At 46.1% G+C, this 17,620-nt stretch overlaps 3 protein-coding genes across 3 annotated transcripts in view; 1 reads left to right on the forward strand and 2 right to left on the reverse strand.

Annotated features, from left to right (window-relative positions):
- Positions 1–1,653: 1,653 nt before the first annotated feature.
- cntd1 (cyclin N-terminal domain containing 1) lies at positions 1,654–4,155 on the reverse strand (the record flags this gene model as incomplete). Its single annotated transcript, XM_083687027.1, has 7 exons — positions 1,654–1,805; positions 1,943–2,039; positions 2,186–2,330; positions 2,576–2,738; positions 3,077–3,251; positions 3,360–3,435; positions 3,987–4,155. The coding sequence occupies 7 exons, from the start codon at positions 4,153–4,155 to the stop codon at positions 1,692–1,694; spliced, it is 939 nt and encodes a 312-aa protein (XP_083543153.1). The 3' UTR covers positions 1,654–1,691.
- A 338-nt stretch (positions 4,156–4,493) lies between these two features.
- coa3a (cytochrome C oxidase assembly factor 3a) lies at positions 4,494–6,185 on the forward strand. Its single transcript, XM_083687774.1, has 2 exons — positions 4,494–4,737; positions 5,537–6,185. The coding sequence occupies exons 1-2, from the start codon at positions 4,533–4,535 to the stop codon at positions 5,638–5,640; spliced, it is 309 nt and encodes a 102-aa protein (XP_083543900.1). The 5' UTR covers positions 4,494–4,532; the 3' UTR covers positions 5,641–6,185.
- Positions 6,186–6,247: 62 nt separating this feature from the next.
- wnk4a (WNK lysine deficient protein kinase 4a) overlaps positions 6,248–17,620 on the reverse strand; it is a 41,078-nt gene continuing 29,705 nt past the window's right edge. Inside the window, exons 13-21 of the mRNA XM_083687773.1 lie at positions 17,471–17,620; positions 15,293–15,347; positions 14,796–14,924; positions 11,863–12,788; positions 11,584–11,677; positions 9,654–10,260; positions 9,052–9,266; positions 8,650–8,744; positions 6,248–8,456 (exon numbers count right to left, since the gene is read on the reverse strand). The exon at positions 17,471–17,620 is cut by the window's right edge and continues 27 nt beyond it. Of these exons, the coding sequence (XP_083543899.1) occupies positions 8,454–8,456; positions 8,650–8,744; positions 9,052–9,266; positions 9,654–10,260; positions 11,584–11,677; positions 11,863–12,788; positions 14,796–14,924; positions 15,293–15,347; positions 17,471–17,620 (2,274 nt within the window). The 3' untranslated portion in view covers positions 6,248–8,453. The remainder of the gene's footprint in view (positions 8,457–8,649; positions 8,745–9,051; positions 9,267–9,653; positions 10,261–11,583; positions 11,678–11,862; positions 12,789–14,795; positions 14,925–15,292; positions 15,348–17,470) is intronic.

Genomic DNA, 17,620 nt, shown 5'->3' on the forward strand with positions numbered 1-17,620 from the left:
TTAAGTACAGTGGCGTACAACTCTCTTCCCCTCCCCCTCCTGGTCATCCTAGGTGGAGCGGGCCAGCCCAGAGCTGTACATGATGCTGGTGCTCCAGCAGATCTCTGAGCTACTACAGGTGACCCAGTCACGTAGCAACGCCGTCTCCAGGGTGAGGAACTCCTCTGTCCCCCCACAGGGAGAGGGAGAACAGCTTCCTGTTCCGTAATGCTTCAGACCAGAGCCACATATAGACTGTAGTTACAGACTAATGCTATTCATGTGCTATTATCTATACAAAAGAAAATGCCCACACTCACTCCTGATTGCTCAGACATTAGACAGAGAACCCATACTCAAACAGTACATGTTCCGGTAATAATTCATAGCACTATATGTATCAACAACTCAAAGGGATCTCTATAAGGACTAGTCAGTGTTAGGGTGTTCTCTAGACTTCTTCTAAATGTCCATTCATCTTTTAACAGTATTATCTGCTACAGTATGAGTTAGATTCAAGGTCAGACATTTGTCTTTGTCTTAGATCGCTACCAGACTGTACGTGCTTCAGAGAACTGCAGGGAGGCCTACCAGTAAGTTATGCCACAGAGAAAAAGGCACATTTTCTCAAACGTTGATCATTTGTGGACGGAAATACTCTCAAATCTAAATTAATCAACTGCAACAGAATTAGGATCAGCCGACTTTGAGCACTTGAGGTGTGCTGTTGAATCATATGGGCGTCACAAAAGTAGGTTAACAAATCAAGAAAATACTAGAAATACTGAGGAAAATCTGATTCTCTCCTAGATCTGGAGACTTCTACTCCTTCCACTCCTCTCCCTGAGACTGAGAGCAGCCACCAGAGGGGGCCAGAGAGCCAACCACACAGCAGGGACACCTGACGATTAGTCCTCCCTCACCTCACACCCTCTTTTTAAATACTACCTGCATGATGTGAACTTCATGATTAATTTATTGTCATTATATATTTTCATATTTTATGAAATTATTTCCACACACAAATGATTTCCACACACAGACACACACACACACACACACACACACAGACATGCGTGCACACACACACATAGACGCGTGCACACACAAACACACACACACACACACGATGCAGTGCATCTTGTTCAACAACTGTACCATTTGGAGAATGGACAAATAAACATAACAGAGAGGTGGGTAAAGCAGTAAAGATATTTATCATTTAAATCAATTATTTATACCATTACTACCATTAATCAATTAATACTATTTATCGCATATAATAGTTTTAACAGCTTTAGTTTTATAGTGAGATTTAGCAGGAATTAAACAAGTTTATGTGCACGAAATGACTTTTTTATATGAGGATGGGCGAAGGCTCTTGAAATAAAGCAACAGTAAAGACACACAAACTGTAGATAACAGGACCCGTAACATTCAGCAGACACCATGGGGAAGACTGGAGGAAATCAATCTACTGTCACAGTCATACTCATGGAGCTACAATATCTCACCCTTATATCTCAGCCCTTTGATGGGAACCATTGTTATAACATGGGACAGCTTTAATGTACTGTTTCTCTTCCCCATGCCAGGCTGTCATCTTTCAACTTAATGTTACTGTAGCTGAAAAAAACATGTCACTATCGTCGAGTTTCAAAACATCACAAACAACCAATAAATCAATTCCAACTGCTGAGTTTGTCCATGGCTCAAGAGGATGTGATGGGAGAGTCGGTCCGGGTGATGTGCATCAGTGTGACGTGTGTAAAGTCACTGATGCTTTTCACCGAGATCCCTGTGATGTGACTCAGCTCCTCCACAACCTGTGGCACATAAATCACAGAAGGAAGAGGGATCCTTCCTTACAAGCGCTCTATCCAGCACAACAACAAACACTACACCACTGATCTATTATGATGATAGATTAATTCTGCATTATGCTAATAGATTATTAATTCACCTGTTCCCAGTTGGTAACATTGAGGATGTATGCACCCACGGCAATAACACAGACACCAAGAAACATGCAGTCTTCAGTCACTGACACAAACCTCTCTCTGTTGTAACACAAAGCACAATCATCGACTGTAGGAAACAAAACAAAAAGACTTTCACAACTCTGTCATTAAACTATCCATCGCTATTATGAAAGAGCTGATAAAGTGACTAGCTCTACACACTGACATGAAGAGGGGAGGACTACCTCTGTTCCGGAGATGGGCTCAGGCTCTGGGTGGTGGCCATGAGTAAGGAGTCGTAGATGGCGCTCCTCTGCAGGTAGATGAACTGGAGGACGTAGCGACACAGGTGATGCAGGTGTTCCACAGGGATGGAAGACTCATTGTGCCCTGTCGATGGAGGGCGATTAGAAAAGACAAAAATGAATATATATGTATGTATACACACACTTACACATATACAAATATACACATACATAACAACAAAATGACAAAACGAACAATAACAACAAAAAATACAAAACACAGGTCTACATGTTTGCTGCAATTCAAGCCAGGTTTTTACAGTACATCTCTTGTTTACCACAGAGATCCTTTATCTTATCTTTGCATTGATCAAAGATCGGAGGATTTACCGAGCACCTCCAGCAGTATCTCCACATAGGTCAGAGGGTTGGGGGCGTTCAGCCTGAAGTCCAGTGACTTCAAGATCATCAACTCTGACTGGAGGAGAGTTTGTTTGGAGACACTGTGGCCCATGGAGTGAAGAAACTGCACAGCTGTATTGTTGTCAACAACCTGACATAAAGATAGACGGTCGCCATCATATTACTAAAATATCAGATGCTACTGTAGCAATACAGACCAGGATATACCTATTTAACCTTTATTTTAGCAGGGGAATCACGTTTAAACCTAAGGTCTATTTTACAAGTGCGCCATGACAATGTACAAAATACATATATTAAATACCAAATACACACAACCAATCCAAACCTCTGCATCCCTCCATAAGCACGTCTCTAATTAGGGTCTTAATAACCACTATACTATAGGGGACTAAAGGACAAAACTGAAAAAAATAATTGCCATAATAAAGCTCTATTGTCGGTATGTAAAAGACTCTCCAAACTTACACAACTGTGCAAAGACAGTTTGCTTGCAAGTTGCACACAAGACAGGATAATGAGTGTGAATTTCTCTCTCAGTTTTTCATAAACAAGATCCTCATAATTTCCCTCCTGACCCCCTGCAGCACCTGGTGGAGGGGTGCGTGGAGAAAACAGATCCTCCAGGTGCTTAATCATGAACCTGTGTACAAAAAGATCAGAACATCATTCATGACAGACAGACACATAAGATTAGACACATAAATTATAGACCTAACTGATTTTGTAAAGTATTGCAAATTATTCCTACCTTTCAAGTAACTCAATAGCATGATATCCAACCAATGGATCAAGTCTCAGCTCGTCAGTAATCAGGAGAACACATTCTGAGGGGAACAATAGGTTTTGATTACTGTAGGAAGCGAGTCGAGAGGGGCTTAAACCAACAACCTTGTAGTTAAGGGGAGAGCATACACTACCACCTATGTGCCATGAAGGCCAAAACCCTCACTTACAGACCATAGTACAGATAGTATTACCACCAACAACGACCCAGGTAGGAAGGATCGTCATGGTTACAGGACAAGTGGACTAACAACCTATTCCATATAGGTCAAGGGGGCACAATTCACAAACAATGAAGCGGGTTAGATGAATGTCAAAATGGTATATTATCTATATTACTAGAAACAGAATCTGTGTTCTGAATCTTGCCAGAGAGTGATATGCGAAGTAATTATTAACGGTCTTTGAACTTGCTGCTGTCCACCTGCCTCAGCTGAGAAGCATGCTGGCCTATCACTGGGTTTAACTGACGGACGCCAGAGCGCCCTGAGGAAAAACTGCTGATGTCAAGATAGCAAGAAGTCTTCATTGGTATTCTTCTGCTAATGTCAGTGCCTTTAACTCGACTTACCTAGCTATATATATTACTTACCAACCAGTCTCTTATCTTTAAAATCGCCACTGCATTTTGATAAACTGGTCAGTTTATCTTTATTTCTGATGTTGAGATTTATGAGAAAATCTGATAAGATCTCAAAAGAAGCTTCACCGAACTTCACGTTTTTGCGTTGATTTGGAGAAAGTATATATCTCTTCGCCATCATAGCTAGCCAGGAGTCTACAACATGTGGGTTTACAACACATAAAATACAAAATAGAGGAGAAATTTCAAATATTTTAGCCCCAAGAATAGTACAATACTGTCCAGTAGATGGCGTTATCGGCCTCAATTTCAACTGACAGACGAGCGAACGGAAGAGGTAGGGGGACATATTATGGTGTTACACACATTCTTTCGCGAGTGTATTTGTTCCGCAACGACTTTGAAGAGATTCACAGATCTCCAAAAGTCAATGGGGTGTTAGTTGAATGTGCATTACAGACAACCGGTTAATCCAGATTGATTACAGTGTAGCCGCGCATTCATTCTGTTGAATATTACACATTTGTCGACTACCTCCTCTCTCGCACAGCAACCATGGCTGACAAGATACCGAAGGAGGAGTCCGAAGCTGCTTTTGCTAAAAGGATCGTAGATCCACTGAAGGAAGACTCGCTTTCCAGGGAACAGGTGTACTTTATCAGACAAGTGGAGCTCGCACAGTGGAAGAAGAAAACGCAGCAGCTCCGGGGCCGTAACGTCGCCACGGGACTTGCTATTGGAGCGATTGTAATGGGAATTTGTATCCTTGTCAAACTCACAGTCACCGCAAGGTGAACCATGTTACAACGTTACAAAACAGCCATGATTGCTAGCCTTAGCCCTTGTGATGCACCTGATTTAAATTAGAAATTGACGTATGCTGAGATCAGTTGTTCTATCGAATCACGCAGTCTAGAAATTGGACATAAGTTAGTTAGCAAAGAGCGACGTGTGTCAACATAAACAGCCCATGGAGTTTCTCTGGATGGTCCAACACGGTAGCCTGCTACTTCCGCCTTACTGCCTGTTATGTAGTAAGTTAGGCCATTTCTCATTCAATGTTTCTTTTCTATTGGGAGTCTCATTATTATTTATGAAAGTAACATTTGCACACCTGTGTTACAACATTATTAGTAAATGGAAGGTCTATAGAACGTTTGTTTCAGAGATTAGTCAGGCCCCAGCTATGTGTCTTTAGGACTTTTGCATCCTTCCCTCCTTTCACAGATCTCACGACTTGATTGGTGAAAGCAATGCAATGACAACCTTGATTTTGATCATCCAATTATGTCAGAATCAGAATCAGAATTATTTTATTTGGCCAAGTATATTTGCGCATACAGGAAATTGACTTGCTGAGGTTGGTGCATGGACATAAAAAACAAATAGCAAATATTGACAAGAAATTTACAAAATGGAAAAATATTTAAAAAATAATATTAAGTCCAAAAAAATATGAGGTCATCAGTAATGACTTCAAGTAAGGGAATTTAATATTTGAATGGAACCCTCGAATACTGCTGTTGCCTTTGCATGTTTTGCCTTGACTTTCATCCTAGATGGCTACACATTTTACTCGGTGTCACAGGAGAAGATCATGGACGAGTTGGACGAACAGGCCAGGATGGCGAGGATGAGTGGGCCGAAGACGGGCGCCAACTGAGACGGGTTCTGCTGGAGCCGGACTGCGTACCATCTGGCTATCTCCTGCACTTGTACTGAGAACAGACTAATGCTGACAACTCTGGCACAACATCCGATTCCACAGCTGGACTGTCGCATTTCTGGACGCAGCGTTCCGATTGGGACATTGTTTAGTCTTGGTTGTATAAGGTTTCATTGTGGTTGTCTTTGCTGATTTAAAAGTGTCTCGACTGTGATAGATCTATCGCCTGCTTACTCTCCCATAGCAGGATTTATTTCTTTATTTTCCTCCCAGCAAGTACTATAGGCCCAGTATGGAGAATGAACGGTACAGCTTCCTCCAAGCAGCATCAGATCATTTATTCTGTCTAAAAAAATGGTAACCTCAAATCTATCAATAATGGTAATTCTGCAGTGGCCTTGATAGTTGGGAATGTCAAAGGAACAGCTGAAGTGATCACATGATCAGATTGAAACTATTTATGTGGATATGGCATTGAGATGTACGAAGGTTATTGTGTTTTTTTTTTTTTTACAACACAATAAATGATATGGACGATGTAATGAATTCATGTAGACATACACACGGACATTATCAGAAATGTAATGAAGATGAACACACCGTCATCATTTCAATTGTGTTTAATACATATTTATTACATAGTCAAAATATGACTTACAGCTAGCATGATGTAGCCACCAAACCTAGAGAGTAAAAATCTAAAATAAGACATTGCAAGAGAAAGGCACAGATTCATCATGGCAGGACAGGGGCTTTGTATATCAAAGCAGCACAATCAACCAACAATCACCCATGTACATTCAAATATTAGGATTGTTATCACATTTAAATCATTAAATATGTATATACATTTGTGGAAATCTTAGATGAGTATCATCTGCAATAGAATTCAGTGTGCGGCATCATAAGGCAACTGCTATTGGTTCACAGCTTTATCTATTTGTTATTCTGTCCAGACGAGGTCGTGTTCTGGATGAGTTTCTGTTCTTTGCACAGTGACGCCCCCTATCTGCGGTGGGGCAAAGCCAAATTCTTTCAAATGCTTTATCTTTGGTTGTTTTGATTCGGACCATTTTTCATTCAAAGGGCAACTGTGGATAACTTGTCAATGTTTCTGTTTCTGTTATGTAGCATAACCACTACAGGTTGGTTTCTAATGAGATAATTGGGGATAAGTCTTCCTAAGTATTTGAACCATGATTTTGACGGTGGGAAAGAGATAATAAAATACTTTTTAAGTCAACGTATTTCAGGTGTGCAGACAGATAATGCTACTTTCTACACCCACCGACGCGTCTGTGAAATAACGGACTACTAAAGTAAACTGACTAAAGTGCAGAAGGTGCATGCGCATGCCTCAAAGCAATATTTGTTACCATAGAAACGTGGATGTGCAAGCATTAAGTATTGCCATAATGATTTCTTTGATTAATCCGTGTAAACGTCATTTATAAATGCACTGTTTCATATTTACAATCAAGGTGAGAACCAGTAGTCTAGACCTAGATGTATTTGGATTTATAACATAGAAAAGAAACAACTCAGTAAAGAGAGAGAGAGGTTTGAAACAAGTCTCAAACATAAATAGTTATTTTTTTCAATGGCTGATGATTTTTTTGGCAATACCTCCGTTAGATAGTGCCTCTCCTCGATCCAACGGTTGTATATCAACATGAATAGTTTGTTAAAGTAACCTATTTCTCGTCGAGCTCGGTTGTGCCTAACGTCCTACTCTATTGTAATAACCTTTTTTTCCCCATTTTACCACATTTTATCTTATTGTGATATTCAGAAAATAGTTCGACAAAAAGGACACGGCTGTTCAGTAAGAGGAAGCTATTTGTCCCTAGTGTGGCAAGTCATTGATAATAATTGCTCACTATGTAAGTAGGTAGCTATTGGAAAAACAATGTTCACATCTTTCTACATGTTGACAACAGTTATCCATCATTATGCTGTATAATATATTAATGTGCAGAAATACGATCACATCATCGCTATGTCTGGAATCACGGGCAGCGCTACAGTAACACCTGACTACTGAAGTCGGCCACAAGGTGGCAGTATATCGACAAAATGTACATTCAGCAGATGCTGAGGCAGCAACAGATAGCAGAGGCAGCTTAAATGTGCAGAGTGAAGAATGCGAAAACACTGTCTTTGGAGAGCCATCAGCGAGAGTCACAGAGCCTCCTCTCACTTCACTGTGCTCCAATAAAATAAAATAAAAAAAATGCGTTACAATAGTCAGGCAGGAAAAGAACAATATTGATCAATGCCATCTTTCCTCTTAGGTTCCCATGGCTCTTAGGCAGGACTACAGCTGATCACACGTTTTATGTACAGCAAATATACATTCTTGCTCTCCCTAGTATTTGTTACACACTGTGAGTGTGAGTGATGTCACATTGCTCAAGAACCTTTCGTACACTTAAAACTTGAGGTTCACAAAGTTGCGATTTCACTAACACTGTTCTCTGATCTGGTGGCGTCCGAGAACAGGTCATTTTGCAGCCGCTGGATTTGACAGGCTCCTCTCCCCGGGCTGATTGACAGGTAACAGTTTGTAGAGTTTGTAGCCTCCCTCTCGGAGAGGACAGAGTGTCCACTAACTTAAACCTGTGACCATTGGATGAGGAGAGGAGCTTCTTCAAAAGGTCAAAGGGCACTGTACTGGGAGGGGGGGTGTCAGAGAAGGGGTTTATATATGCATGACATCACTTCCTCCTCCAGCAGGATGGGGGTGATTACTGCAGTCACACTTTAGATGAGGTAGTCTAGATATACAGCATGTTTGTGGCTGAAGATTCTTACTGGGAAGACAAAGAAAGAGAGGAAATACTGTCAATATATACAATATTGTGCTTGGATACATTCTTAACAAAAACAAAACTAGGGCTCCTATTGATTTAGCGATTTGATACAAGTTAAGGTGGTTCTATACATATGTCTGTGTGAATGAATGTGTTGTCTATGTACAGTGACGTGGACATGGAGGGTCCTCACCATTCTACTGATGTCGGTGGCAAAGGTGACCCCTTTGCTGGGCTTGTCCTGGGAGCTGCTGCTGCTGCCTCCCAGGGAGTTTCTCCTGATGATTCCTGAGGAATACAACACACTCATTACTCACACACACACACACACACATTACACACACACACACACATATTACACATCGTCCACTATTTATACTTTGTTGTGTGTAATAAAGTGCTACAACCAAATTCCCGGTTGCTGACAATAAGGTACTAATGAACTGAGTTCATTGAATCGAGCCAATGGAGAGTGGTTCAATACAGATGTATTGTGTATGTCTGTCCTTTGTGCCATAAAGCATTAAAACCAAGTGACAACAGAGTGCTATTGAACTGAACTGAGAGTAGGCAGTGTGGTTCGGCCCGGTCGTACCTTGGACAGGTAGCATGTCCAGGCGTTGCAGGCTGTTTCTGCGTGAGGAGGAGGAGGGGGGGTAGCCCCCCCCCTTGGAAAGGCGCCGGTGGCGGCTGGAAAGCATAGCGGCGGGGGAGACGATGCCTGGGGGCGGGACCTTCCCCATCCTCTCATACAGATCCTCGATCTCCCTCTTCTGATTGGCCTGCAGGGTCTGCACCTCCAGCAGGTGTCTGAGGGGAGAGAGAGAGAGAGAGAGAGAGAGAGAGAGGAGAAGAGGGGGTAGATGAGGATTAGAACAGGTATAAGTTCTGTAAAAGGTGACTTATAAAGAATGTGAAGGGTGAACCTGAAGGGTGAAGGAAAGTTGAGACTCGATCACTTAAGACAGGACAGACAGGTTTTGGGTTCATATAAAGTTAAGCATATGGAATAAAACCCAAAACCTCACTATTGTTGTTAAAGTGCTCTAGAAAGGTCATTTGAGTTCATAACTTCTGACAATTAATAAAAACCCCAGCACCTCCCTATCAGTCTGCTGTGACACTGATCTGCGGATCAATAAAGTTATATTTAAAAAAAAAAAAAACGGAACCGGAGACGCCAGAGGTGACACTCACTTTTCCCTCAGCTCCTGTAGCTCCTCCCACATTTCCCCGTCCTCGCTCTCCGAGTCGTCACTGCTCACGTAGGAGGAGTTTCGGGGGTAGCTCATCCACAGGTGGTTCAGGGCCGTGTTGTACTGGGGGCTCCCCGCCCCCCCCTCCCACAGCCTCCCCTCTGAGTCCAGGTTGGTCAGGGAGAGGCCGCTGTCTACGGAGGTGCCCATCACACTGAGGCTGCACGCTCGCCTCCTACTCCTCCTCCGCATTCTATCCTGATCCTCCTCTTCCTCTTCCTCTTCCTCCTCTCCCTCTTCCTCCTCTTCCTCCTGCTGTAGCTCTTCCTGGGCTTCGGCCCAACCAGCCTGGCTCTCCCCCCCAGGGAGGTGGTGACTGTGAGGGGGGGACATGGTGATGGAGGTGCCCAGGGAGGTGCTGGTCTCTGACTCCCCCTGCTCCTCCGTGCTGTTCTCAGATGAGGAGGTGCTGCCTGCTGACGTTGCCCTGCGGGGGGCACCTCCTCCTCCTCCTCCTCCTCCTCCGCTGCAGGGGACAGCCGGCACCGGGATCTCCATGCTGGGAGTCACCTGGAAACGACCCACGGTCACCGCTGCAGGCTTGCATTCTGTGGAGGAAGACAGTTTTATCAACATCATCAACATCAATGCAACAATAATCCTTACAATCAAACTCAGATTAGATTGTCACGTAGCTTCAGAATCTAAAAGGTCAAGTAACAACTTGATTGTTCAAACAAATTTTACGTACTGTACATTGTGTATACAAGGTGGTGTGAGCAAATTCAGTTAGGGGTCGTAGTTGGTGAGAGGCTCCATTTATACAAGAGGAGGCCAGATAGTGACTCTATGTCACTGAGTGGATAATCAACAGGAAGTCAATACTGACTGTCCACCAATCTGGTGGTAGGACCAATGACCAATAGAAATCCACCATCACTCAAGACCACTCACGCTCCTAACCATTGTTCTAACAATGTGACAATGATTAAACAGACTCGTTAAACTGCTTTATCACTGATCACATTTCAGAGTGAGTAATAAGTAATTACTTAGCGATAAACACTCAACTTCAGCGCTGACTGTTTCTACTTGTGATAATACTACTGTTTTTAGTTTCACAACAGAGAGAGGGAATCAGTACAGCTGCAGCTGGCAGTGCTGCAGTATAAAGTGGATATCTGGCTCGCAGGTCTGAGGTTTGGCACCATCTGTCAAACCTCTCCCAGCAGAACTTTAGCTCTGGGTCTTCTCAAACAGAGCCAGTCTGTTGACGAGTGGGGTGGGGTGGGGGTGGTGGTAGAGGTAGGGGGGCTGGGGGAGGAGGGGGGACTGGGGGTGGGGGGGTGGGTATAAACACAGACATGTGGGGACTTATGGGGGAGAGGCCGGTAATGAGTACAGCGATGTTCTAATTGGTCAACAGGGTGGGTAGGTCCCTAATCACACCTACGTATCCCTCCGCCTTATTCATGGAACATTACATCCAGACCGGCGGTGTTACGCAACGGCTGCTGAGGCAGAGTGTTAATAGGTGGTTAATGTCACCAAACACAGACGTGGTTGAGGATAAAACAGAGAGGACCAAAACAACAACCACGGCAAATTGTCCCTAACAGAGCCATTAGCCTGTTTCCAGAACAAATACATAATAAGAACAAACTTAAAGAGAGAAAGCGAGAGGGAGATGAGTCGTGTTCGTGTGTGTGCGTGTGTGTGTGTGTGTGTGTGTGTGTGTGTGTGTGTGTGTGTGTGTGCGCGTGTGTGTGTTTATGCACACATTTGTTTTGTGTGCTAACAAAAACAGCATAGGTCATTTGCTAGCTTCCCCCCTGTCTCCTTCCATCAACACTGAGCTGTTTGACAGGCCTGTCCGCTACGGCTAATGAATACAGTACAACCAGTGTTCATAAATGAACTGGGAGTCTTACCAGTGTAACTGGGAGATTCTCTGGCGTTTGGCGAGCTGAGCGTCATCTCTGGCACCATGGGCCGTGACAGCGGCGTCGGGCTGAATGATGACAGCTTCGAGGGGGTTGAAGGAGAGAAAAGGTGTTATGTCTTCTGATCACTTTCACAGTAGGTGGCCACAGGTTTACAGGAGGCTCACTATAAAGCTGCCTTTCAATCTTTAAAGCATTTCCCCTAGAATGAGGTAACTTCTCGATCGTGCGTGACACGACTTGTCAGTCGGTCGGTCGGTGACTTACTGTGCTCTCCGGGCTGTCTGGGGGTGATGGGGACATGTCCGACGACGCTGAGCTCGAGCTATCTGATTGGTCCTGGGGCTGGACTGGGTAAGGGGCCATGTAACCCTGGTTACTGTCCTGAGATAGGCTGGGAGGGCTGGGGGGGCTGTGGGGGCTGAAGGACACGTTCTGCTGCGCGTCCACCTGAGAGTGTGTAGGAAGGGTGGAGGGCATCGTAGGAGGAGGAGACATATTGGATTGCGGCCAACTGGGCTGTCCGTTCTGAGCGTACATCAAGCCATCTGTCTGCATCTGGGGTGAGGTGCTGTCTGGGCTTTGGTAGACACTGTGCTGGGGGTAGGGGACCTCCGCTGGGGCTGTCTGGTAGTGGGGGGAGTAGACGGAGGGGTAGCCCTGGGGGGTCATATGGGGGGGTAGCTGGGGGTGGAACACCCCCAGGGAAGGCATCCCCTGGCCGGCCAGGCTGTTGGCGGGGATGAAGGAGTGGGCCATGCTCATGGCCATGGAGATGACGTTGGCCAGGGAGAAAAGGGGTTGGGAGTGGGGGGGCCACATGTTGGGGTGATGGGGCACAGGAGAGGGGGACAGGGAGTGGTTGGCCTCGCCGCAGTCGTCCCCTGGGGAGCACGAGGCTGGGGAGGTGGCGGAGGTGGGGGAGGGGGAGCCGGGGTTGCTGGCGATGCGGGTGGGGGAGGAGTGGGGGTGGGCCGCTGCTGGCTTGGGGGAGCCTGGGGGGACGGGGTAGGGGAAGGGGAAGTGGGTTTGGCCCATGTAGGGAGGCATGTGGTAGGGCTGGGGGTGCTGGGGGTGCTGGGGGTGTTGGGGGTGCGGGGGGAGCTGGGGGTGCGGGGGGAGCTGGGCCTTCATAGGCTCAGGGGAGTACACTGAGGCAGGGTGGTGATGGTGGTAGTGATGGTGGGGAGGCCCTGGAAGACAAAAGCAAAAACCGTTAGTATTGTAATTCACTCTGCGTCACTGAGTGGATAATCAACAGGAAGACAACACTGACTGTCCACCAATCTGGTGGTAGGAGACTGACCCATAGAAGTCCATCATCACTCAAGACCTCTTGCTCCTAACCATTGTTCTACCAATGTGATCGTGATTAGACAGACTTGTTAAACCGCTTCATCACTGATCACGTTTCTTTAAGTAACTACTCAGCGATAAATCAGTTTCAGCGCTGACATCAAATTATTTGAATCAATGACTCTACCCTCCATTCAGAAACACCTCTTGTGTCAGGGACAATATTGTGTGTCAGGGACCGATTACAAAGCCTCTGTGGTTAGTTATTGTCGTGATGCATGCTCTGACATAGAATGAAATATTGAAGGGCATATTGAAGGGCATTAACAGCCGTAAACAGCCTGGGCAGCCGTAAACAGCCTGGGCAGTCGTAAACAGCCTGGGCAGCCGTAAACAGCCTGGGCAGGTGCCAGTGAGAGGTGAGAGTGGGACGTGGACTGGATGAACCCAGGGAGGAGTGAGTGCATCCCTCTTTCTTCAGCCTGGGTTGTCTTGTCACTCAGTCCTTTCACCCACTGCCAAGTTAAATCCACATAAATCCCTTGCGCGCTTTTCAAAAGATGGTTTCCATGGCGAACAACATGGTGTTGTCTAACACAAGCGTTGTTTACGAGGTCCTCGGGTGATGTAACCAACGGTGATAGCCAAAGTGGTTGTACGTGGGGGGGGGGGGGGGGGGGGCGGGGGGGGCGTACTGTACGCTAGTTTGGGATCAGACATCGATGGTCTGTCAAAGGTCTGTCTACGTTTTGACATTTCCAGAGTAAAAAAAAACAACAACAAAAAAACATTTGAGTGTGTGTACTCCTAACTCTCTATTGCTCTGACTGTGGAGCCTAAAGCTACAGTCTGAGACTTCAGCCAGGGTTGTTGTTGATCTCTCCTGAGGGATTGCCCCAGAACGCCGTACCCCAGCCCCATGCATTGATTTGACATTTACTTCAACAATGGCTCTACAGTTAGAAACCCAAGCACGCCTCTGGATGATGATGTAAACCGGGGCCTTTCCTTGCAGAGGCAGAGGGAAACATAGGCTGGGCAACATTCTATAAAAGGCTCTGGAGACCAACAGACATTGCGAAACTGACTGTGCTGGTTGTGTCCTCAGAGACAACAGACCAGAGACAACAGACGCAGAGAATGTTCAGATGGCCACCGAGGCTTTAGCTGGAGGGGGCTGCGTGTGTGTGTGTGTTTGTGTGTGTGTAGGTCTGCGCAGGCATGCGTGTTTGTGCATGTGGTTGTGACATGTGGCGTATGCACGTGTGTGTGGGTGTGTACGTGTGTGTGGGTGTGTACGTGTGTGTGTGTGTGTGTGTGTGTGTGTGTGTGTATGAGAGGAGGGGTCGTATGTTCTTTAATTGACTTCAAATGCTTCTGCTGCGGGGGAGAGAGTTTCGAGGGGGGGGGGGCTTTCTTGGAAGTACGCGCAGCGGGACTCCGTAGGGTGTGTGTGTGTGTGTGTGTGTGTGTGTGTATATGTGTGTGTGAGTGCTGGCCAACAGATGTTGCAGCAGAATATCGCGGCGCAGGGGGAAAGGCTCATGCTTGACAGTGACAGCATTCACGTCTCGAAAACGAGGCAGAAAGCAAAGCGGCCTTCAGGTGAGGTAATCACCCCTAGAGGCCCCGCAGCAAGGCCTACACAGACCTAGGCTTTGAGCTGTTACGAAGGTTGTTGGCGCCATGCGAATGTCCGGACAATACTTAGAAAGAGGCCTGAGACGGGGGGATTCTGTCATTCTCTGCCAGAAACACAGTCTGATAGTTTGGTGTGGTGAACAGTAAACAATGCTAAGTCTCTTCACGAGTGATGGGCGTGGGCGGTGTGTGTGTGTGTGTGTGTGTGTGTGTGTGTGTGTGTGTGTGTGTGCTTGCATGAGTGTGTATGTGTGTGTGTGTACCTGGGGCTTTGTGGAAAGACTGGGAGCGTAATAGAGGTCGCCCAGGTGAGGTCATGTCTGAGCTGAAGTCTCCAGTGGGGCCCGGGGGAGAACCTCGCACCCCTACACTGGGCCCTGCCATGCTGAAGTCTGCCGTGAGAGAGCACACACACACACACACACACACACACACACACACACACACACACACACACACACACACACACACACACACACACACACAGTCAGAATCAATACAGACACACACACACACACATTGACACAGGGAAGAAAAGGTAGAAAACATAACAGAGATGCATACTGTAGCATCTCTAGGTACTAGCACCCTAGGTCCTCGTACTGTCTATTCACCATGCAAACGGTACTGTAGCCCAACGAAGCAGAGATATAAGAAGAAGCCATGGCCAACACTATACCTTTTAGAGCATGAACTGACAGACAGACAGACAGACAGACAGACGGTTGAGACACACTGAGGTGATTTGTAGGGGTCTTACCAGGCAGAGAGGAAGAGGAGTGTGTCCGTGCCAGAATGTGACTGTGAAGATTAGGCTGGAAGACAAGACATAGATACAGTATATTCATCTCTTTGACAATGTAGAAATCATATTCTCTTACATAAATGACCCTCTATAAAAAAAAAAGTACTTTTTTTTTTTTGCGGCAATAAATTCTGTTCATTTGCTAGATCATTCTATCACGACTGAAACTGGATTGTGTGGCCTATCCAAAGGAGTTTACTGTGAGTCAGCCCATTTAGCCAGCGGCAATTTCCAGCAGTAATTTCCATGCATTTTCAGAGCCAATTTAGATGATGCCAGGAAGACTTAAACAGTGTTATCACCACTTTGCTTGTTTAACCACCCTTATATGGACCTGACCCTTTCATCTTGCCCGAACAGTTACCCCCCCCCCCCCCCCATAGGGTCAAACGTTTATCCTTTTCCTCGAATCTAGAGAAGAATACCGTGGTCGCAGGAGAACAGGAACAGCGAGGCAAGCATGAGTGTCCAGGGGTCTACTCTCAGACTCATAATCCCTCCCCAGGGGAGATCTAAACAAACATCTGATTCTTCTCACAAACCATCTGAGATGCTGTTAAGAATAGGCCCTTCACATGGATCCACCACAACCGGAGCAGAAACAGAAAAGGTTTCAGAGATGCGGTCGCATTCTTTCTGATTTAACGAGTTTAGTGTGGGGTTTTTTTGGTGGGGGGACACAAATAGCCAGGAAACGTGCCCATAGGGGGTCTCGAGATAAAGATGCGGTTGGCAGCCTGTTTCCAATCGGGTCCTGGTCCGGGGCCAGGAAGAGATTTCCACGGCAGCCTGAGGTAATTATGTGCCCAGGGGGTCGGAGGAGCAGGAAGAGGTGTGTGTGTGTGTGTGTGTGTGTGTGTGTGTGTGTGTGTGTGTGTGTGTGTGTGTGTGTGTGTGTGTGTGTGTGTGTGTGTGTGTGTGTGTGTGTGTGTGCGTGCGTGCGCGCATGCATGTGTGTGCACGCACGTATATGTGTGTGTTTGTGTGTGTGTGTGTTACCGGTCTCCTGTCCCACATGAAACAACACATTGTTCGACTCTCCATTATTTATGGCCATGCTAGATCCTTTTACTGGAAAGCAGCAGGAGATTGTGTTCTGCAGAGGGAAACACGTCTTGGTAGGACTACTCTTCTCTCCTCCGTCTCTACTGTATGTAAAGTGGGCCACAGTAAACAGCCAGATGGCCAGACCATCTCCAGAACAGGGTGGGAAGAGAAGTTCCACGAATTAGATCATGACATTTTACAGGGATGGGAAATCGCTTTAGTATCATCGTGTCCAAATGGGATGCGTACTCTTTCTGAGAAGCACAGCTTGTCTTTAGCTCTTTAACCTGTCCCTCGTACTAAGGTCTTTCCCCACGAGGCCAGAAGACTGATAGTGTTTACTTACTGAACACTGAGTGTACATTTAACCTGACTGTTGCCTGACAGGCAAGCACACTCTGGCGAGCGACTCTGGACATATTTATTACCAACCCAGGACGAGCACAGCTGGAGGCTTTGTGTTCAAAGTAATGTATGATGTGCAGAGGGCACCATAAAACAAACAATGACATGCTGTACGCGTGTGTGTGTGTGTGTGTGTGTGTGTGTGTGTGTGTGTGTGTGTGTGGGTGTGCGCATGTGTGTGTGTGTGTGTGTGTGTGTGTGTCTGTGTAAGTGTGTGTACGTGTGTGTGTGCATGTGTGTGTGTGTATGTGTGTAAGTGTGTGTGTGTGTGTGTGTGTGTGTGTGTGTGTGTGTGTGTGTGTGTGTGTGTGTGTGTTCTATGGCCCTTGCTCCCCGTGCTTGTGACCTCAGAAGGAAGTGAACCGATGTGTGTGTTCACACCTAATACACTAGAGAAACCATGAAATAGGCCTACCACCTAGAAATAGACTGAACTAGACTATGGCTAATGCGTCAGGTAATGGGAAATCCAAATAAAGAATGAAGTACTCTCCTGACTGATAAACAAGCTTTTCTCTGGGGTGGAGTGGAGGGTTTTGGTTATCACCGAAATGGGCCAGTAGGGGTCTGACAAAATCTGACTTAATAATGAACTATTATTAATGATAATAGTGAGTGAAACAGCATGTGACGTTTCCCTCTTGAACATGTCTTTGGTGACCCTTGACCCTTGGGACTGACCTGAGAGGCGGACAGTGAGTTGATCCCGTTCTGGTAGGGTGGGCGGGGCACCCCATGGCCGCCGCCCACATGGGCCGCGTGCTCCTGCTCCATAAGAGCCTCCGCCCTCTTGATGATGTCACCCATGCGGTGGATAAACCCCTCCTTCTC

Source organism: Argentina silus (genome assembly GCF_951799395.1).
Source record: "Argentina silus genome assembly, chromosome: 16".
Taxonomy (NCBI): domain Eukaryota; kingdom Metazoa; phylum Chordata; class Actinopteri; order Argentiniformes; family Argentinidae; genus Argentina; species Argentina silus.